A 22,444-nucleotide genomic window follows, 5' to 3' on the forward strand; every position below is an offset into this window, starting at 1 on the left:
CTTATCTGCCTGCACATAACCCATATCCCACCATTCCCCGCATATCCATGTGCCTATCCAAAAAGCACTTCACCGCCACTATCGTATTTGCCTCCACCAACACATATGACAGCCCGTTCCAAGCTCACCATCCTCCGTGTAAAAAAATACTCCTCCCTTAAAAATTGCCACTCTCATCTTCAAACTATGTCCTTAAGTCTTTGACATTTCCGCACTGAGGAAAAGGATCGGACGCTCCACCCTGTCTAAGCTTCACATAGATTTGCCTAACATACGATCACAAACAACAGAGCGGTGTGTGGACAACAGATGGTGAGACACTTGTGGGGAGATATTCAACTTTAGCAGGGACTTTCATGGAGAAAACGTGAAACTGGTCCCAGTGGGAGTTGAGCAAACAGAAGAAACAGATGTGTGAGGTGATTCCTAAAAAATCCAGAGGGGAGGCGAGATTTTCTTCACCCCCAGGGAGCGCTATGTTCTGGAATTTGCTCACTGATAGTCCTGTGAATGGATAATTAACAAAGGCTCTCGAAAGAGCATTGTCTACATGTTAATTTGATATAATGAAACAAATTGAAGTATGGTCCAGCTGAGGCACAGGTGAGAGAGGGCAGAGAAACGCGGGTGTGGGGGAGAATGGGGAGAGAGTGGTAGTTACCTAATATTGGAAAATTCAATGTTCATACCGCTGGGTTGGAAGCTACCCAAGCGAATATGTGGGTTGTTCTTTCAGTTTGCATGACACCTCACTCTGGCTATTGAGGAGGACCAGGACAGAAACGTTTATGTTGGAACATGAAGGAGGTTAAAATGGTTAATCACCGGGAGATCCAGTAGGCCTTGGAGGATTGAGAGAAGTTGTCCGGAAAACAGTGGGCAAGACTCTGCTTGGTAAAGTTGATGTACAGGAGGTGGCATCGAGAACACCGGATACAGTAGGTGAGGTTAGAGGAGGTGCACTTGAACATCTGTATTATCTGGGAGGACTGATGGGGTCCCTGGATGAAGGCAAGCGAGGAGATATAGGCACAGGTATTACATCTCCTGCGTTGCAGCGGAACGTACTTGGAGAGGGGCAGGTTTGGGTGGGGAGGGAGTGTGAATGGAGGTTGTGTGGAGGGAGAGGTCTCTGCGACCAGCAACATGGAGTGGAAATGGGATGATGTAACTGTGGAGAGCACGTGTAGGGAGGGGGGAGGGTGTGGACAATTACCACATCTCGGATGCCCTAGAATGGAGGTGGTGGATCTGACTGAGACAGGTGATGGAAACATGATCACCTGGTCTTGATGGATGTTTCCCGGGAGACTAATGTAACTTACTGTCTAGCCTGGTGTCTTTAGCTGGAGGAAGGGCAATCAACGAGAGCAGAAATACGGACTACGAAGGAGCTCGCCGATGAGGAATCCATCCATGACAGCACGTGTAGGGCTTGTTCAATTCATTGAGTGAGATTGAAACAGTTCGGACGACACCAAAGCAAGGTATCTTGGGAGCAGATGGAACAAAGTAACAGGATTTTGAACCTGCACAATCTTAAGCTTTTACATGGAATGTATAAACGCTTGGAAAATTCAAATTAACACGTGTCATTGATTAGCAGAAAAAAAGATATTTTACTTCCCTATAGAAGAATGACGATTAAATATGTTTTTCTACACCTGTCCAGAGAGCAGAGAACATGTTTTCTTCCAAGGTTTAGGGCAAAATATCAAACCAAGTGGTTTAAAATGAAGTCAAAGATTCTGCTTGTGATAAGTTGGTGAGTGATATCAATGCTGTGAAGATCTGCTTGTCGATCTAGCAGGAAGGGTGAAAGGCAAGTGCAGTCTGATGAAACGCCGAGTGTTTTCACCATTTTAAGCCAGGCTTTGGAAACAAGGTATCATGCTAGATTCACCTGGGAAAGAAAACAAAGCAAATATTATTGGGCCAGCTAAAATCAAGATTTAACATGAATTAAAAAATGATTTTCGTAATACTCGAGTCATGGAGTCATACAGCCCTGAAACAAGATATTTGACTCAACTCGTCAATTCCAACCAAAGATCCCACCTTAGCTGCTCCCACTTGCCCACGTTTGGCTCATACCCATTTAACCTAACCTGCCCATGTACCTGTCCAAGTATTGTTTAGAAGCGGTTTACATTGCCAGTCTCAACTACCTCCAGCTCGTTCCACGTATCGTCAACCATCTGAAATAAAAGTTTGCCCTGTCACCTTAAATCTACCACTCTCCCCTTAATCCTATGTACAGTAATTCTTGATATCCTTCCTCTAGCTAAAAGGCACTGTACATTTGCCCTATCCGGTCCCCTCATCATCTTATACACCTCTATTAGATAACCCTCAGCCCCGTACGCTCCAAGGAACAATGCCCTAATCTGGCCAGTCTTACCCTTGATCTCAGCCGCTCAATCTTGGCAATACCCGTGCAAATCGTCTCTGCTCTCTTTTCAATTTACTGACATGCATTGTGTAGCAGGTCGACCAAAATATGGACGGAGTGAGGGCCGTGCAACAGAATATCCAGCAGTGCGGTTTTTATGTACAACAATTCTTTTTTATTTGTAAAAGGGGGATTTTGTGTGTGGTGACAAAAGTAAGAACAAAACTGTCCGTGGGCAACTTTCTCTGAACATTTCTTTTCTTTTAGCAAATAATATTTAAAGCAGGAAAGTGAATATAAAACAACGCATTGGGTGGAATATTTAGCTGATTGGTGATTCTGGCATGTCAGAGACTGACTCACCACCAATGTCCACGTCAACCATCTGAAATAAACTGTTGCCCATCACCTTAAAGGTCATCGGCTCCCCACCGTCCGTGGGGAACTTGACCGCCCCTCTAGCTAAAAGGCAATGGCATTTACTCTCAGGATCCCATCATCATCTTATACAGATCTAGGAGGAAGTAACCCTCAGCCTGACGCTCCCGGAAAACAATACCTAATTTTGCCAGCTGCAGGGGATGTGATCTAAGCCACTCAATCTTGGAGTAACTCAGCAAATCAGTCTCAGCATCTTTCAATAGAAGTAATTGGTGCTTCGTGTAGAGTCGAGAAAATTTGGACTGAGTGTTGGGCCCGTGCAACAGTATAGCCAGCAGTGCGGATGGACAACAATTGTGTTGGGCCTGTGAACTATTTAATGTCGCTCCAATCCGGCGCTATAATTGGTGTTATTGATGAAGCCAAATAAAGTTACAAAAATAAGAAAAAAGTAAAATAGGTTTCAGGGCTAGCTTACATATGGTTCACAGTGCAGTTAGGAATGACACGTTGTTCGAGTGGGAATAAAAATCCGTAACATTGTCCCCTTTCTCTGAACAGCAGAGAGAGAAGGAGCTATAATATCTTTAAAGCAGGAAATGCCATAAACCAAACGACCAATGTGGAATATTTAGCTGAGGATTGGTGATTCTGGCATGGTGGACTGACTCACCACCAATGTCCACGTCACCGCCGGCACCTGTTAGCATCAGAAAAACATCGGCGCCACCGTCCGAAATAAAACTGACCGCCCGGACAATCAATGGCTTTACTCTCAGGATCGTCATGGTCACCAGGAACTAGATCTAGGAGGAAGTAGAAACCGGAATGATCTTCCTGAAACTCTAAATTGTTTTGTAAGCTGCAAGGGATGTGAAATAAACACAGAATATTGGAGTAACTCAGCGGGACAGGCAGCATCTCTGGATAGAAGTTTTCGGTGACGTTTAGAGTCAAGACCCTTCTTCAGACTGAGATGTTGTTGTGTAATTGGTATCTGGACGGAGAGAGGACTGTGTTGGGCCTGTGAACTATTTAACGTTGCTCCAATCCGGCGCTATAATTGGTGTTATAGTTCAAGTCCTATCCACATTGAGAATATAAACACACAATGAATGTTTCATTCAATTACACAGCTGGCGGTCGAGAGGTTTATCTTCAAAGTCAAATTGGTGATGTTTTAAATAGAAACCCCTTACAGGTCCCTGAGATCGCCTCTCTACCATTTCACAGCGAACATGCTTTTACACCTTTTCCCTGATAAGTTCTGATTACGAACAAAATGAATTAAAATAGGAGAAAATGGGAAGCAAAACATGCACCAACCTCGAACACTGGAGGAGGTTCCTTCAGGGAGTTCGCTTGTTGAATGAGCACAACCCAGAGGGTCACTGGTGTAATATTCTATTTGATTCATGGAATCAATGGATCCAGAGACTAGAAGTCAACGACAGAGATAGTTATTAGACATCGGGCTAAATTGGGCATTGGAGCAGAAGACACACATCATTCTGTTTCTGATATCTGTTCGTTTCCATTCGAAATATTGCTGACATATTAAAACAAAACAAAAGCGCATTCGGTAAATATCATGAACATGTCAGTCACCAGGTGTGGAGAAGAAGCAAATATCCTTCACAGAGCTCATCATTTCCGGTATCTACCCACCAGAGCCTGGAAACTGATAGACACAAAGTTTCCACTGCCCGCTTCTATCCCCCACCCTAATGCCATAAACAGGACTGTGCTAATGGGAGTTTTTCTTCCAACTCCTTTTGTCCCATTGTTTAACCTCGTTGCTTAAATGTCCCTCGACCTCATTGCCAATCGTGTCTACTTACATCTGCACACCTCAGATGCTCCCCACAACTTTTACACCTTCCAATCTGTGTGGCTCACTACTCCTCATGTGTTCCATCCAGGAACAGTCCCTTCCCATCACGAAGGTTTCTGGACAATTGCTTTCGTCCCAGAGCAGTGACCCAACGACTTCAGTGCAGCTAACAGTCTCCTCTGCCTGGTGGAACTTGTCTTCTTTGGATGCCCTCGAGTTCTACAAATCAAATGAGTAGCCATGGACAATCTCATGGGCCCCATCTAATCATGTCCATCTATCGGCTTCATTCAACACACTTTTTTTGGAAAAGCACCCTGGCCATGGATTTGAGGCTGACTCCAGAATGGTGCAGATTCCTTGACTCGATCTATCTTCACAAGATCCACCTTGTACATCCCCCTCCCACTAACCACAGGTGATGCAACACCTAGTATTACACCTGCTCCTTTATCTCCATTCAGGGACCTAAACGTCAGTCTCCATTATTCCATTCCATGCTCTCGATGTACCCTCCTTTACCCACGTGATGCCAAATGCAGACGAGGCAACCAGATTGTGTCCGCCAGGGACAGCTGGATTTCAATTCCATTCCTCATTCCCATTCGCCCTCTCTGTTCTCCGCCTCTTACATTGCCAGATTGAGTTTACATGCAAGCTGGAAGAGCAGCACTTCAGGTAACGCTGACAATCCGATGGTGTAAATATTTAATTCTCCAATTGTCACCCCACTTCTCTCCTGATAATCAACCCTGACTCTCTCAAACACAACATTCTCTCCACTGAGCCTGTCCCTCGCTTCCCATTTCCTGTCCTCATCTCCACCATCTCCATCAGCTCATAACCGATCCCTATCTGCACAGGGTCCACAATTTCCATCCCATTTTTCCCACCTACCCACCATTATTCCCAAGGTTTCTATATTTCATTTGTTGACTTTTTTTTCTTATCAGATTCCACCATCTGGAGCTCCTTGTCCTCCCTACAATCACCTCCAACCGTTGTGGTCACCTCCACTCTTCATCCGTCTCCCCAAATGGATGTGTCTACAATTCCACCCCTCGTTGCATACATCCACCTGTCATGTACCAGAAACTTGTGCAGCATTTCCTCTCACCACTTTCTATCAACCATCTCCGCTCTACTCCAGACATGAAGAAGGGTACGGACACAAACGGTCATCTGTACATTTTCCTTCATAGATTCTGCCCGACCCACTGCGTTGCTCCAACAGTTTGCTTGTGTCCGATGTATCTGTTACAATGTTTTTATTTTTACTCAATGACCATTAATTGGAGTGGAGGGGATATTTATCGCTGAAGAGCGACTGTCGAGTGCAAATACTCACTTGAATCATCCATCTGACTGAACTTGTTTCCAGGAAGAGTATCGTCAATCTCTTCATAAATTGCTTCGTAAAAGCCAAATCCTCTGGCTCTCAACTCTGCATCTGTTTAAAGGAGAGTGTGGGTTAACTTGTGGATTTACAGCAATAGTATTTAACAGTTAGTATTTTGCGTATAACATGTAAACATTATGCATTGATGCTATTCAAGGTAAAATGTTGATGAGCGTTACCATTGAAGAATTACGCTAGAGGTCTAACGGCTTCTTGCAGAAATTAGCGAATTCTACGAACATCAAGAAGATCACAGCTAGTGTGCATTAGTAGGAAGCAATTCCTCATTTCTGTTCCGCCACGACAATGCTGTTCAAAGCCTGATTGCATTCCCAAATACATACGGATGGTACAAGTGTGGGTGTGGGTGATCAGGAGTTGAAATTTCCACAGGTTTGTCAATTTAGGAAATGGAAGACAGATTGTGTTGCATCAAATAAATGGAAGGAGATGGGGAATAAAGCATTGCAGGAGCATAGAATGTGAGGAAAGAGCAAGCTTGAGATGTGGTGGATAGAATCTAATCAGAATGTTCGCATTGAACAGGATGTTGAATGGAATGTTCTTCTTCTTCTTGCGTATGGCGTGCACAGCCTAAAGTTGTCGGACAACTTGTTCTATTTGATCTTATATGATTGTGCACGCCAGGTTGATTGCATTCGTCGATACAGGGCGGACAGAGTGGAGGTTGCAATCTCCCGCCCCAATGGAATGTTGAACATCAGTCAAGTGAACAATTGATGGAGGAACCCAAACAATAATCACATTTAACATTCCATGCTATTACGACAAATTGCTCTTTCCAACCATGGAATACCCACACGATGCTGCACAGTTGCATTTGTTGCTCATAATGCAAGAAAGAAAAGAGCACATGGAAAAGCGAATGAAAGTCTCTTCACGCTATGAAATATTGTCTGGAATAATAACGCTGTAACGTTGAACCTCACCTCTTCTTGCTGATTGCCTCCGAGCTATTATCACCAGTGCGACAAATTCAGCGATGAGTAGGATTCCCAGAGTTGTGCAAACCACAACAGCCGTGGAGGGCGGCTTCTTTCTCAACTCTGAAATTGAAATTCCTGGATAAACGGAAAACAGAAGCAGTTGGTCCAAACTGAAAACATTTCTAGGGGCAATTGATGAATTTTAACCGCTGGTTGTGCATCTTGCTTTGCTAGAGATGTTTCCCAAAATCCGGTCATACATTGCACCAGAAGAATGGCTGAGCAGAAAACAATAAAAAGCTCAAGTCTCTATTGTATTGTGCGGAGTGGTATAAATAGAAAATATACTAGAATGTCCTGATTCCTCACTAGTGACGCTCTGTATCCAGACAACAGCTGCAATATTATATTCAGGCATAATGTGCATCCACACTGCTTGCCCCAGACTTCAATGAATAAGACCATTTGGCCCATCAAGTCCACTCCGCCCTCCAATCATGGCCGATCTATCTTTCCCTCTTGAACCCATTCACCTGCCTTCGCCCCATAAGCCCGGACACCCTTTCGGCAACATCTTGCGAAAGAGCAAGCACTGTTTTCACTGACTCGACATGCCACCGAACAGAGGAACACTCACAAACAAATTCTTCCAAATTTCACAAATTATCTTGGTTCCTACACATAATAACAGTTAATTAACAGCCATTAATCAAAGGTCAGTAATCCTCACTGAATAGTGCAATATGGTTCCTATTACCAACACTTCCTGAGGAGAAAATACTGCAATGAGTCCAATATCCTGTCTTGTCACAGAGATATCTGTCTGGAGCTGGACATCTGGACAGCAGTATAATATAGATAAATGTGAGGTTATCCACTTTGGCCGCAAAAACAAGGGGGCAGATTATTAACGTAATGGAGTTAGGTTAGGTAAGGGGGAGGTGCAACGAGACATGGGCGTCCTTGTACACTGGTCTCTGAAAGTTGGCTTACAGGTACAGCAGGCAGTGAAGAAAGCTAATGGAATGTTGGCCTTCATAACACGAAGATTTCAGTATAGGAGTTAAGAGGTTCGTCTGCAGTTGTATAGGGTTCTGGTGAGACCACATCTGGAGTATTGTGTACAGTTTGGGTCTCTTAATTTGAGGAAGGACATCCTTGTGATTGAGGCAGTGCAGTGTAGGTTCACGAGATTGATCCCTGGGATGGCGGGACTGTCAAATGAGGAAAGATTGAAAAGACTAGGCTTGTATTCACTGTAGTTTAGAAGGATGAGGGGGTTCTTATAGAAACATATAAAATTATAAAAAAGGAATGGACAAGCTAGATGCAGGAAAAATGTTCCCAATGTTGGGCGAGTCCAGAACCAGGGGCCACAGTCTTAGAATAAAGGGGAGGTCATTTAAGACTGAGGTGAGAAAAAACTGTTTCACCCAGAGAGTTGTGAATTTATGGAATTCCCTGCCACAGAGGGCAGTGGAGGCCAAATCACTGGATGGATTTAAGAGAGAGTTAGATAGAGCTCTTGGGGCTAGTGGAGTCAAAGGATATGGGGAGAAGGTACGCACGGGTTATTGATAGGGGGCGATCAGCCATGATCACAATGAATGGCGGTGCTGGCTCGAAGGGCCGAATGGCCTCCTGCTACACCTATTTTCTATGTTTCTATGATTTTTTAGAATTTTGCAAGTCTCTGCAATTAGCAAACAGTAGCAAGCGAATATCAGCACAGTCAGCATAGTGTGTAAGTGTAATGGTCAATATCGCATGAATAACAAATACCTGAAGTGCAGGAGCCAGAGGGAATCAAAACTGGACGTGGACATTGTAAAGAGTTTTAACAACGACATCTCTTTAAATTTTCAATTAAAAACACTCAGATATTTTATTTATGAAATTGAAGGTGTGTAGAGATCGGGGAATATGCCGAACGACACATACCAGAACAGGTGACAAAGACATCTTCCTTGTGATCACAGTCATGTTGACCGAGCGGTGAAGACGGACAACGGGACAGGAATGATTCACTTCCCGTGCATTTCACTTCATCCAGCCAGATATCACCTGAGGCCGGGGCAATGGTCGCCGCTCCTGGAGTCCAAAGAGCAGAGCCACAGCCCAACTGTCTGCAGACGACATTGGCATCGGCGAGACCCCAGGAGTCATCACACACCGTTCCCCAGCGGTTATTGAATAATATTTCAACCCTTCCTGAGCAATTGTTGCTGCCGCCATCAACCCGCAGTTGTAGATCTAAGTGAAGTTAAATTAAATACTCAGTTAAAAATACGTGAGTGCTGAAGTAACTCAACGGGTCAGACAGCATCTCTGCATGACGTGTGCAGTGACGTTTCGGATCGGGACCCATCTTTAGACTAATTCTAGTAAGAGGGAGGGGAAGAGGCTGTAACAGAGATGAAGGCGGGTCTAATCTAGGCAAGTGATAGGTGGATTCAGGTGTGGGGGGTGTTCATTGACAGATGGGTGCACAAAGGTTAGATATGAAAAGAGGACAAAAGGCTGTAATATAAGGAATGACGAGGATGAAATATGAATCCAGAGGAAGGGATAAAGGGTGGAAACGGACGGATGGGGTTGGGTGGGGGGGGGGGGGGGGGGGGGGGGGTGGAAGGGAAGGGAATGGGTGGTATATTTCATGTGAAGGAGCGAAGAATGAGTTTGGGGAATGATGCCAGTGTACGTTTGGAAGAAGGACTGTTCACAATACTTGAATCAAAAGGCAGACATAGCTGGGATCCATGCAAGGACCCATGGCTACACGTTTAACGAGAAGATCGTGAGAGAAGTCTAAAGAGAAGTTGTTGAGGGTTCTCAGCTATTTAGTTGATCACTCATTCATCAAACATCCGGGGTTGACGTCACGCTGACGGTGTAAGTAGTAGAATGACTCGCCTGGTAAACGGCGAGATTTAGATTCATTTCCTCCGTCGCAGTCTTTCCCGCGGGTTGTCTCCGGCATTTCAGCATCTGTTGAGAACAGTGAAATGTTGACGGATTTACGCGCGTGTTTAATCTGCCATCGTATGCTGACTTTCCTGTGTTACCTTTACATGAAACGCCTGCATCCTCCCTGTGGTCACAGTTGTGTTTCCCCCACGGGTCAAACTGGCACTGCCAAAGGGCTGACTCGTGCGAGCTACATTTCATCTCATCGATCCATATGGGCCCAGAACCTTGTCCATATATCCTGGCGTCATAGTCAATATATTCGAGGGGTCCACATTCTAATTGTTTACAGATCACTTCCGCCTCCACTCTATAGAGCTTCTCGGAGCACACTGTTCCCCATGTCCCGTTGTACCACACTTCCACTCTCCCTTCACACCGCCGGTCTCCGTTCACCAGGCGCATCTCTTTGTGTTCTGTGAAGGGAACAGGAGATATACAGGTCATCATAATGTATCCATCCCGCAGATAGCAACAAAGAGGCATGAGAAAGATTTGATTAAACAAAGATCAGATGTCGCTGGAAAAACTCAACAGGGACTGGTAATTGGGAACAGATTGTGTGAAGAGGAAATCGCAAGGTCAGCTGTTTTATCAAGTGGCTGAAAGTGGAGGGCAGGGAAATACTTGTGTGAAGTGGTGCAATCTTGCTTCAGTTCTGGTTGAAAATGCGACAGTTCTGAACCTGAAAGCAAAAACTTCATTTAATTAACCTTTGATTGTGTAACATCGAAATGAAAATTGACAATCACGATCCCTAAAGGAAGAGTATAAAACAAAGAGGGAATATTCTTGGTTCTTGGTTCTTGGTTACTTGGTCCTCCAAAATATTCCAACTGGAATTTAAACTGGAGGTGGTGAAGGGAGGGATTAAGCCAGAAAGGGTTATTGGGAAGAAAGTGCTACTTTAAATTTAGTTGCATCTGGTTGGGTAACTATAGTTTGGTGGAGATTATTCCATGCTTTAATTGTGCGTGGGAAGAACGAATTGCTGTACACATCTGTCTTTGTAGCTGGGATCACAAATTGGATCGAATGCCCTCGTCTGCTCCTAATTGGTTTGGGGTTGGTGTAGGTCTTGTGATCTATGTCTAGCTGACCATTTAACATTTTGTAAAAACAGGTCAAACGGTGAGCTTCACGTCTGTCTTGGAGAGGGTTCCACCCCAGAGAATTCAGAAGTTTGGTGACACTCGCTTCTCTCTCATAGGTGTTAGTAACAAATCGAGCGGCCTGTCTTTGGACACGTTCGATGGATGAAATGTTTTTATCTGTGTATGGGTCCCAAGCTGCAACTGCGTTGTCCAAATGAGGTCTAACGAGGGTGAAATACAGCTTCTCCTTGACAGAAGCTGAACAATGATGAAAGTTACACCTCAGGAAGTTTAGGACACATAGAAACATAGAAACATAGAAACATAGAAACATAGATTTGGTTGGGTAACTATAGTTTGGTGGAGATTATTCCATGCTTTAATTGTGCGTGGGAAGAACGAATTGCTGTACACATCTGTCTTTGTAGCTGGGATCACAAATTGGACACCTATTGCTTTCACTGTTGCATGATGAGTCTGACCATTCCAACGCAGATTATTCTGCAATTTGATGCCAAGATACTTGGTTTGTTTGGATTGTACAAGGGTGACACCAAGTATGTTGTAGGATGTGACGCCTGGATTCCTCTTTCTGGTGACACGCATGGTTTCACATTTGGAAGGGTTGAACTGCATGCCCCATTGTTGTTACCACTCGACCATAGTATCGAGATCCTTTTGGAGAGCATCTTCATCATCAGTTGATTTAATTGGACGGTACAGCAAACAATCGTCAGCGAATAGTCTGGTCGTACTTGTGACTTTTTCATGGATGTCATTTATGTAAAGCAAAAATAGGTGTGGGCCAAGTACTGTGCCCTGGGGTGTACCACTCAACACTGGATGCCAATTGGAGCTCTTTCCGTTCATACTAAATAAGAACATAGAACAGATCAGCTCAGGAACAGACCCTTCCGCCCACATTGCCTTCGCCGAAAATGCTGAAACAATAAACATCTCGTCGGTCTGTTTCGGGAAATGTGGACAAATGCCGTTAAAGCGGACAACAGCCGGGGGGCGAAATGAGCAGAGCTACACGTGTGTGTGTGTGTGTGTGTGTGTGTGTGTGGGTGTGTGTGTGTGGGGGGGGGGGGGGGGGGGGGGGGGGGGGGGGGGGGTTGGGGAGAGAAACGCCTCTATTCCATCAACTAGATTCAATGCTCGCATTGTTTACGATAAACCATTGAATACATCTCTGGAATGAAGGTTCCCACTCTAAGCTGCAGAGAATCAGCAGACCGAACGTATCCTTACCAGAACACTTCACTGTCACATCTTCCTTATGACTGCAATCGTGCCGACCCCACGGTGCGGAGGGACAGTTCCAGAGGTATGATTCGTTACCCGAGCATCTTACTTCATCCAACCAAATTTGGCCTTTACTTCGTCCACAGAATCCCGGAATTTTATCTTCCACAGCATATCCGCAACCTAGCTGCCCGCAGACCACGTTAGCGTCGTCCAGATCCCAGGAGTCATCACAAACTGTGCCCCAAGACCCATTGTAATAAATCTCCACTCGTCCAGCACATGTACTTCCACCCCCAGACAGCCGTAATTGGAGATGGTCTGTTGAACAATTACAAGGGAGTTAATCACACAATTGCAATGTACACCCATCACCCCACCTTCGGCCGCGCCTTCTATGCTATCCCTCGGAAAGGTACCCTGTGTTGTTCCACACCACATGGAAGTGTTTCTTGTCCAGACTTCTCTCACACACGGCCCCTCACACCCACCATCGCCTGCTCCCTGGACCTGATGGTCTCTTCTGCCGACTGGAAATGGAGAGGGCCCATAGTATACGTGGACAATCTCTATACGTGGACAACCTCCCACGTTATACCCAGGTCCTGGGTGGATAATGTTGCAGAAGTCCTGCTATGTATTTTGTTTTAATAGACAATGGACAATAGGTGCAGGAGGAGGCCATTCGGCCCTTCGAGCCAGCACCGTCATTCACTGTGATCATAGCTAATCATCCACATTCAGTGCCCCGTTTCTGCCTTCTCCCCATATTCCCTGACTCCGCTATCTTTAAGAGCTCTCTCTCACTTGCTTGGCAGTCTCATGGGAGCTAACTCTTCAGCGGCGCAGATAGTAATGCTGTGGTCTCACACTACCTGGGAGTCCGGTTCGATCCTGACCTCAGGTGCTGTCTGTGGGGAGATTACACGTTTGCACACGTGACAACGTCGGTTTCATCCAGATCCTAAAGACTGGCGCGTTTGTTGGTTAAATGTCCTCCATTAAATTTCCCCCAGTGTCAAGGAAGTTTATGAGACAGTGGGATAATATAGAACCAAATGTAAATTAGTAATCAGTCTTCGGGGTGGACTCGATGGGCCGAAGCTCCTTTCTCGATGCTGTATCTTTAAACAATATTATAACTTTCTCCAGGCTAACTTAAATGTGTGTGTGTGTGTGTGTGTGTGTGTGTGCGTGCGCGCGTGTGTATGTGTGTGTGTGTGTGTGTGTGGGTGTGTGTGCGTGTGCGTGTGCGTGTGTGTGTGCGTGTGTGTGTGCGTGTGTGTGTGTGTGTGTGTGCGTGTGTGCGTGTGTGTGCAGCGCCTAGAACATTTTTCAGGTATTATTCTCCAACATAGTTTTAAAGGGATCTCAGGTGTGTAATATATATATATATATATATAGTTATATACAGATGTGTAATATAAATATTTATCAACATGCCATTTAATTTGGTAAATTAAGAAATGTTATTTCGGACCTTTGATTAGATTGACCAGAACGGATAAATAAAGCTTCTTCGTTTTCCGCGCTGTCCCAATTGACAAGTCGAAAACCCAGATGACAGAAACGCCAAATACAACTCGAAATTTCTGGAGTCACTAACAATCATTACAATGTCTAATTTGAGTATTTCTGCCAATATTCACCTGAGCACAGGACTCCAACACCGATGCTGTCGCTGGATGTATGATTCAGTGTAAATGTGCTGCAATTTCGGAGCTGCGACTCGTTTCCTTCACAGTGAACGTGGTTCACCCACACGGGCAGCTCACTCTCTCCGTACCTTGAGGAGTTGTAGGCGAATATGGCGGAGCCGCAGCCCAACTCTCTGCAGACCACGTTGGAATCATTGATGTTCCAGGCGCTATCCTGCACTCTCCCCCATCTACCATTGTGGTAAACCTCCACTCGGCCGTCGCAGCGGCTGCCCCCATTGCTCAATCTCAGAGACCAAATTTCATCTATAATACAAAACATGTTGGCTTAAACCATTAATGTGAAGACAAAATATTCCATAACTTCTCAACATTTACTTGGTCAGCTATTAGTTTTAAGGATTATTTTCTTCATCAATTGTCCACATGTCACATGTCCTAATCTGAGGAAAGACATTCTTGCCATAGAGGGAGTACAGAGAAGGGTCACCAGACTGATTCCTGGGATGTCAGGACTTTCATATGAAGAAAGGCTGGATAGACTAGGCTTGTACTCGCTAGAATTTAGAAGATTGAGAGGGGATCATATAGAAACGTACAAAATTCTTAAGGGGCTGGACAGGCTAGATGCAGGAAGATTGTTCCCGATGTTGGGGAAGTCCAGAACAATAGTCACAGTTTAAGGATAAAGGGGAAATCTTTTAGGACCGAGATGAGAAAAACATTCTCTGGAATTCTCTGCCACAGAATGTAGTTGAGGCCAGATCATGGGCTATACTTAAGAGGGAGTTAGATGTGGCCCTTGTGGCTAAAGGGATCAAGGGGTATGGAGAGAAGGCAGGTACAGGATACTGAGTTGGATGATCAGCCATGATCATATTGAATGGCGGTGCAGGCTTGAAGGGCCGAATGGCCTACTCCTGCACCTATTTTCCATGTTTCTATGTCACATTGGCAGATAAACTGCATAGAAACATTCTGTCTACGTCTACATAAAACATTGCCGAGAAACCTATGGGCCTCACCATGAGAAATGGGCCCAGTAACAAGGAATAAACTGGCTATTGAATAAACGATAACCACCAGCTCATGCATTGATCTAAACCGAATGCAATGGGCATGCTGAGACCAGTCCAGCACCCGTTCCTCGTGTAGGCAATGTCTTTTGAAGTCTCGCTTTATCTTTGTTCTCTTTTGGTAAATAAATGCATTCCTGGAACCATTCCAATATCAGGAAAAAAATGATTTTTCCATTTTTCATTCCATATTGCAGATGCTGGTTTAAACCGAAGATAGAGACACAAAGCTGGAGTAACTCAGTGGGTCAGATCGCATCTGTGGTGAAAAGGAATAGATGACTGAAGAAGGGTCTCGACCAGAAACGTCACCTATTCCTTTTCTGACGCTGTCTGACCGGCTGAGTTACTCCTGCTTTCAGGGTCAAGCTCTTGAAAGAACCACTAAGCCACTTCAAATTTGATATCGCATTCTTCCTACAGACTCTATCTCAGATCTCTACAGCAGATGTAACTAATTTATATCTGTGTATTGTAGCAGTGAACCGAGAATTAGAACCCGACTGTACAAATCGCCATCATTCTCTCTCCTTAATAAACTTCGTACTATCCTTACTATATTTACTAGCTGCAATCTCTCAGTTACTATCCATAGAAACTATTTTATAACCTGCAGAATTCTGCACTGCATACTCAAATTCAGTCTATCGATGTAGGACAACGTTGTATAACAATTGGCCCCCAGTATCCTATCAGTGGGGGAAGGGAAATACGGCACCTGAAGAAAATAGACAATAGATGCAGGAGTAGGCCATTCAGCCCATCGAGCCAGCACCGCCATTCAATGTGATCATGGCTAATCATCCCCAATCAGTAGCCCGTTCCTGCCTTCCCCCCATATCCCCTGACTCCTCTATCTTTAACAACTCTATCTAGCTCTCCCTTGAAATTATCGTTCTAAAAAGAAAATAAAGATGGCCGTCAGGAAACGGCAGATGTTTTCAATGGTTAAAAGAGTCACCGTGTAAACATCTCTACCACTGGGCAACTCTGTTTTTCAGTTCAAGGACATTTGGTGACTCACCTGAGCAGATGAGACCGACGTCGTTTCCGTGTGAACAACTCATCTGATCCCTGGGTAAGACTGGACAATCACTTAATCGGGACTCGTTCCCCCGACAGTGGTAGTTCTCATTCCACACGGGGCCGGATCCTCGGCCAAAGTGAGTAACTCCGGGAGTTGCGGCCACTGCACCACAATGTAGTTGTTCACAGACCACGCCGGCATCAAGCAAGCTAAAGTACTGATCGCAAACTGTCCCCCACTCGTCTCCGTGTAGAACCTCCACCCGGCCAGAGCATCTATCCTTCCCACCCACCAGTCGTGGGCCATGGTTCCCTGTTTTATGGGATAAAATGACAGTTCAATACACAATAAGAATAGAGAAAAATATTGAAAGTTAGAAATTGTTTGTTTATTTTTCTCATTTTCTAAGCGGCCACCTTCAAAGTGTGTGCGCGCGGTGATATTTCAATACACACAGTGAATGGTTACGGTCTTCAACTCGGCACGTCGGGACCGTCAGTTTCACATTATTTAGTTTAAAGTCCTGACCAATTAAGTTCAGATCTCATCTGGAATACTTGCGGCTTTGGAGCGTTCACCAGAATAGAGTGTACACCCGACCTAATTGATGGTCTCGTATAGTGTAGCCTACATTGTTCAACACGGTACTACATATATGCCATATATTTTGCCCACTCGCTTTTCCGTCTGTTTTAGAAGGAACTGCAGATGCTGGTTGACGTGTTGTCCAATGCAAATGAAAGACACTGATCCGATCAGGCAGCATCACTGGACAATATGGATATGTGACATTTCGGGCCGGGACCCTTCTTTAGCTTGAAGAGCCCAGACCTGAGACGTCTCCTATCCATTTCCACCAGAGATGCTGCCTGACCCACTGACTTACTCCAGCATTTTGTGTATTTTACTGTAAACTAGCATCTGCAGTTCCTTCTTCCAACATCTTGCGTCATGGCATTAGCAATGTTGAATATGTTACTCTTAACAGCACCAGCTAACACCCCCCCCCCCTCCCCCCTACCCAGCAACCCATTGTACCCATTGATATAGATTGTGTAGAGATGGAGTTCAAACATTGATTGCCGTGGCATCCTCTCGACATAACCTGCCAGACTGTTTGGACCCATTCATTCCTCACCCCACTCCCTTGTCAAGAGTGTTTTGTTGTCATTTGTCTCAGATAGAACCATGAAATTCTTAATTGCTGCAGCACAACAGAATATGTGTTAACTGTCTGTTTGATGCTGATCAGTGTGTGATCTTCAATGTCATTTCTTCTAACCCTATTCAACAAACTCCCCTGTAATACGTATACGAACACGTCCTGAATCATAAGAATACCTTTTCTGAAAATTCTTCTTTATCTGCCGTGAGAAATACACTTACAAATAGCTTCAGTGGATTCGTCAAACATGACTTCACGTTGAGCAATTCAACCCAACGTTACTTATTATTTTCAGTGCTTCAGATGACACATGTTATTGTTCCACCATTCGTCCAAGGCCGGAACAAATCAGCTGTTCATGTTTTCTCTATCCTTCCTCTTTTCACAGAGTGAATACCGAATGTCTACGCTGCAATCTGCAAGACCCATTGCAGAAACTATACGTTGTTGGATATTGTTGCGAGAGAGGCCTTTGCTTCAATTATAGTATGATGTGGATCTTTGGATCCATGGAATTGTCAGGTATTCAGGCTCACTGTCCTCTCTGGTATTATTTCGTCACTATTATATTTTATATTCCTTGCTCGTTTTGTGTGGGCGTTTGGTTTTTCCAGCATTTAAACACGTTTACTTTTATTTGCTAAGATGGAATCAACACTTTATAAAATTCATCGGCAAAATAATTTCCGTATTCCACTGTTTAAATTCTCCCCACGTGTGGGGTTTTCTTCTCTCATTGTTGTCCCTTTTCATATCTGTCCTATGCCGAAATCTAATTTATTCTTGTCACCGCTTATTCTGAAAACGTTAACCCATCCCATCAAATTTCCATTTTGCACGGATTACATTTCCCCCCCCCCCTATATGTCGGCAAATAATTGATATTTCCCCTTGCTAATATTGTCCTTTGCTGAATTCTACAATATTCAAATTCATCATGCATAATGTTGTCATTGAAAAAAATATCTGATACAACCCCTCGTTCCCCCACCCCCCGCCACCTCTCCGGACTATTATATTTGTTCATTGCTCCTGTAGTCTAAGATCTATATCCGTTTCCCGGTGTGTGTTGGGCGAGGTCGAGGACAGATGAAACCAGATGTGTGGATGAAACCCATTATGACATTGTATATTTCTACATTAAAGCAATGGATTTACTACGATCCATTTCCCATTCGTTTACTTCGCTCCTGACTCCTGTTGGGTTCGCATCCCCATAACACACTGGTTTAAACCTTTGTTATGGAGAAAAATAAAGTATTCTTGTTCCCCATCCTCTCCTCCTGCCAATGCTCAGGATCTCATTTGTTCAAGAGCCGTCACCGTCTCCACTCATTGATTTATTCAGTTGGGCATTTTGTCTCCACACTGTTATCAAGTGCTGCTTCATCTTGCCGTGATACGGTCTCTGATTACACAGGGATGTTCTTCACTCTCAATGATCAGGATGTTATTTCCTTGTACATTATTGTAAATGCTGATGGGAAGTAATCGTTCACTGCGCTATTTTCTAATGCACTAATTGGTTCCCCATTTATAATAGGATCATATGACAACAAAATCATTCCTAACAAAAAATGTAAATCATGGGATAAATTTACTTTTAAACGTCATGCATTTTTCTGCCGTCTTTTTGATTGGGATTCATTGGACAATCGCTGTTGCATCGCATGGATATCACCATCTAAAGATATTGTTAATTTCCTCCTTCTGAACTCCACATTGTAAACCATCAATAATGTTGGACTATAAGAAATTATTCAAATTGTTTTAGCCGATTAAAACGTTTGCCAATATCACATCAAAGTCGTTCACTGGTCAATTATATTCCAGCATTTTATAACCATTTGATAAAAGTAAATGGCGAGATCTCATCCCTATCTTCCAAGTATAATGAGTGTTTATTAATAATTAGTTTCCAAAGCTGGCACTCACCAGAACAGATCACACTGACATCGCTCGTGTGGTTGCAATGAAGAGTTCCTAAAGAACGCGGACAGTCCCACAGGCTTGTCTCATTACCCTTACATTCAAATACATCGTTCCGTACAATGCCAGTTCCCTTTCCAAAATAAGCCCCTGTCATAACAGACACGGCTTCTCCACAATGAAGCTGACTGCACACCACATTGGCATCATCCATATCCCAGGCCAGGTCACACACGGTTCCCCAGGTTTCACCATACTGCACTTCCAGTCTTCCCGAGCACTGATCATCTTTGGATACCAATCTTAGCTCTCTGTGATCTGAGAAAAAAAAATAAAAGATAGTCATGAAAGCCACAATTATGAAGTAAATTTACAAAAACATCCCTGAAGGTTCAGCACAAATCTGACGTTGAAATCAGTCCCTTACTAATGATATCTGTGCTCCCCTTCTCCTCCTTCCTCTATCACGATGCGCTAACATGCTGAGTACTATATTCTGCTCTCTGTAACTTCCTCTTTACACTATATATTGTATTTGATTATAAATATGCGTTGTGTATCTGATCTGTTTGCATAGCATGCAAAACAAAGCTTTTCACTCCACCTCAATAACGTCACAATGATAAACCTAAACATAATCCTATAAGTCGAATATAATTATTATTTATAGAACATTCCGTCCTGCAGAACTTGACAAACTCCACAGGCAAGGCTGTGCTAACTGACCCAGTGTATCTGTCTGCTCCTGTTCCATTAAACGAATTCTAAGTACAAACTGTGGAAAAAAGAACCATATACCATTCGGCCCACGTCTGCTTCACCGGTAAATCGTGGCTGGTCTAGCTTCCTCTCTCAACCCCTTTCTCCCCATAACCCCTATTAAACAAGAATCTGTCAATCCCCGCCTTACAATTATAAGACAATTACAATTACATTTATCCATTGACTTGGCCTCCACAGCCGTCTGTGGCAATTAATTCTGCAGATTTATCATTAAAAAAACTCCAGACTGGTGTGTGGAAAAGTAAGTTTTCTATCATTATGCTATTGAGATGTATATTTTGGCAAATAATAAAACTGGCCTGACAGCTTCAACACCCACTCCCTTTCAAAGATATTGTCAATTTGCTGATGTTGATTATGTCCAATTAACAGCTAACAATTATGCCATTCCTTGGCTTGCATCTGAGTAAAATGTAATTCAATACCTACGTATGGTTTGCGATTATTTTAATTATGAATTTAGCTTCAGAAGCGTTTTATTTTTGCATGTAAAAACCTACTTGAGAACCATTGGTGATTTAAAAAATTTACAGCCAGATTTTTCACTTCTGAAACTTTTTACATACCAAAGGAATCAAGAAAAAACACAAATAATGCCTCACTGTTGATGAAATGCAGTGAGCAAACACGATAATTCCCAATATTTTCAATCTTGATATCTACACGGCCAATGTTCGCCAACCACTTTATCTGTTGTTGTCCCTTCAGCTCTCGCTTCTCTCTACCATCATTTCTTTTCACTTTTGGAATTCTGAAGTAGGATAAATGTCTCTCACGGTTACCCCGATTTCCACAATTATTTACAGCCCAAAAATGGACAATTTCGGCGGTTTTTAACAGGTAAGAAAGTGCGCGTATCGTGTGTTAACAGTGGAGCTGCTCCATGTGTCACGCCCTTTGACCCGATGACCCGACGTGCAACCCCCCTATTCCTCTCTCACCAGCTCAGTTCCTCCAGCCGCTTGTTTCTTGTCCCCGTCATTGTACCGGGTGAGAGTATTTAATGCTCCCGGTTGTGTTTGTTTCATTCAAACCAGAATGTGAGATCCAGAAGCGAAATTTGATTCCAATTGGACAGGAATAAAACGGACAGACACTGGATTTAATTTCACACCACTCGCCGCGGGCGGTCAGTCCGAGTCATTTACATCCAGGGCATCCCGGAAATCACCAAACTGTGGATCAAAGAGAGAAAAGCTGATGTTTACCTTCGCAGATAACGCCGGCATCGTTGGAGTGTGGAAAGCCATAGTCCCCCATGGCGGTGATTTACACTCCCGTAGAGCGGTCTCGTTCCCGCTGCATTCAACATTATACGTCACAACGGGTCCGGACCCCGGTCCAAAGTGAGCTCCGCCCGGGGCTTTCACCGCGGCGCCGCAGCGCAGCTCCCGACACACCACCGCCGCGTCCTGCAGGTCCCAGCCGCCATCATACACAGTCCCCCACTTCCCCTTGTAGTGAACCTCCACTCTCCCGGCGCATGGACTGCCCCCGTTCACCAGCCTCAACTTCACGCTTTCTGAAAACAAAAATCAGAAAATAGAAGAACAAACGTTGCCGCCGGTTTGAGCCGCGGGTCAGTCGGCGCCCCGCACACCGCGCTCCCAGCCACCCCTAGCTCCAACCATTCAAAGTCCACATGGACCACGGAATGATCAACGGGAGCGGCAGACCCCGAATGAACTGTTAACAGTGTCAACAATATGCAGTAAGCTGGTAACCGTCCGGAGAACCGGGATCACCCGGTCATTCTTGGGATGATGAAAGCGGCGCCCGAGCAGAGCAGGGAGAGCTCAGCGGACACAGAGTGCTGGAGATGCAGCGGACAACCCACCCATGTTACTACATGAGATGTGCCTGTCCCACCCAGTTACACCAGCACTGTGATTTTTATTATAAACCAGCATCTACAGTTCCTTGTGTCTCCAAGTTCAACTGCAGGTTCGTTTTCATTCTCGGGAGAGCGGCTGATGAGCTGCGCGGGTCAGTGCCCCGCTGTACTCAAAAGCTCATGTGACGGGCAATGGAACCCAAACGTGTTAGAGGTGTGAAGGCATTCCTGGAATTGGACGCCAAAGGTGAAAGATCCGGACTGGGACTCCACAGTGGATAAATGAGCAGTGGGGAACACGCTTGGGAACCGGGAACCATGTCAGCAGAGTCGACTCCCCACACTGCGCGCTTCAGGGACATTACTGATCATCTCTCCGTCTGTAGACGGCAGTCACCTCGCAAGTAGCATTAAAGGTCTTCAGTAACAATGCTACAGAGTCCGATAGTAACCTGGATTGGTTTCAGGAACCTTCACCACCGGCTTTAAAAAGCATTCTTTAAAAAAGCAAACATCTACAAAAGTTACTGTAAATGAGTATCAGCAAGTCAAAAAAAATCGTTTATCGTGTCTTTTTGGAATGACATGTATTGTTAGATCTACAGAGATCTGGATACAATTTAACGATGTGGTAAATTTGGTCCATGAGGCCATATTATCCCATCTAACAGTTTCAATTTGCCCACTTTTTGGCCATGTCTCTCTAAACG

At 44.4% G+C, this 22,444-nt stretch overlaps 1 protein-coding gene across 1 annotated transcript; it reads right to left on the bottom strand.

Annotated features, from left to right (window-relative positions):
* Positions 1–1,637: 1,637 nt before the first annotated feature.
* Positions 1,638–21,658, bottom strand: LOC129713211 (scavenger receptor cysteine-rich type 1 protein M130-like). Its single transcript, XM_055662134.1, has 12 exons — positions 21,109–21,658; positions 19,124–19,435; positions 16,021–16,335; positions 13,912–14,226; positions 12,269–12,583; positions 10,019–10,336; positions 9,867–9,941; positions 8,895–9,206; positions 6,957–7,088; positions 5,956–6,057; positions 4,100–4,210; positions 1,638–1,903 (listed from the first exon to the last, which is right to left on the bottom strand). Exons 1-12 carry the CDS (start codon positions 21,158–21,160, stop codon positions 1,863–1,865), a joined length of 2,400 nt encoding a protein of 799 aa, XP_055518109.1. The 5' UTR covers positions 21,161–21,658; the 3' UTR covers positions 1,638–1,862.
* Positions 21,659–22,444: the final 786 nt, after the last annotated feature.

The sequence above is a fragment of the Leucoraja erinacea genome, chromosome 35, assembly GCF_028641065.1.
Source record: "Leucoraja erinacea ecotype New England chromosome 35, Leri_hhj_1, whole genome shotgun sequence".
Classification (NCBI taxonomy): Eukaryota; Metazoa; Chordata; class Chondrichthyes; order Rajiformes; family Rajidae; genus Leucoraja; species Leucoraja erinaceus.

What these genes read in the sequence shown, in the direction of transcription:
- LOC129713211 (XM_055662134.1), bottom strand. Translation starts at nt 21,160, where the DNA reads ATGGGGGACTATGGCTTTCCACACTCCAACGATGCCGGCGTTATCTGC. An exon ending in TGTCTTTGTCACCTGTTCTG is followed by an intron (nt 7,089 to 8,894) that starts GTATGTGTCGTT and finishes CCGTTTATCCAG; the next exon opens with GAATTTCAATTTCAGAGTTG. An exon ending in AACCTCCTCCAGTGTTCGAG is followed by an intron (nt 1,904 to 4,099) that starts GTTGGTGCATGT and finishes TTTCTTTCCCAG; the next exon opens with GTGAATCTAGCATGATACCT.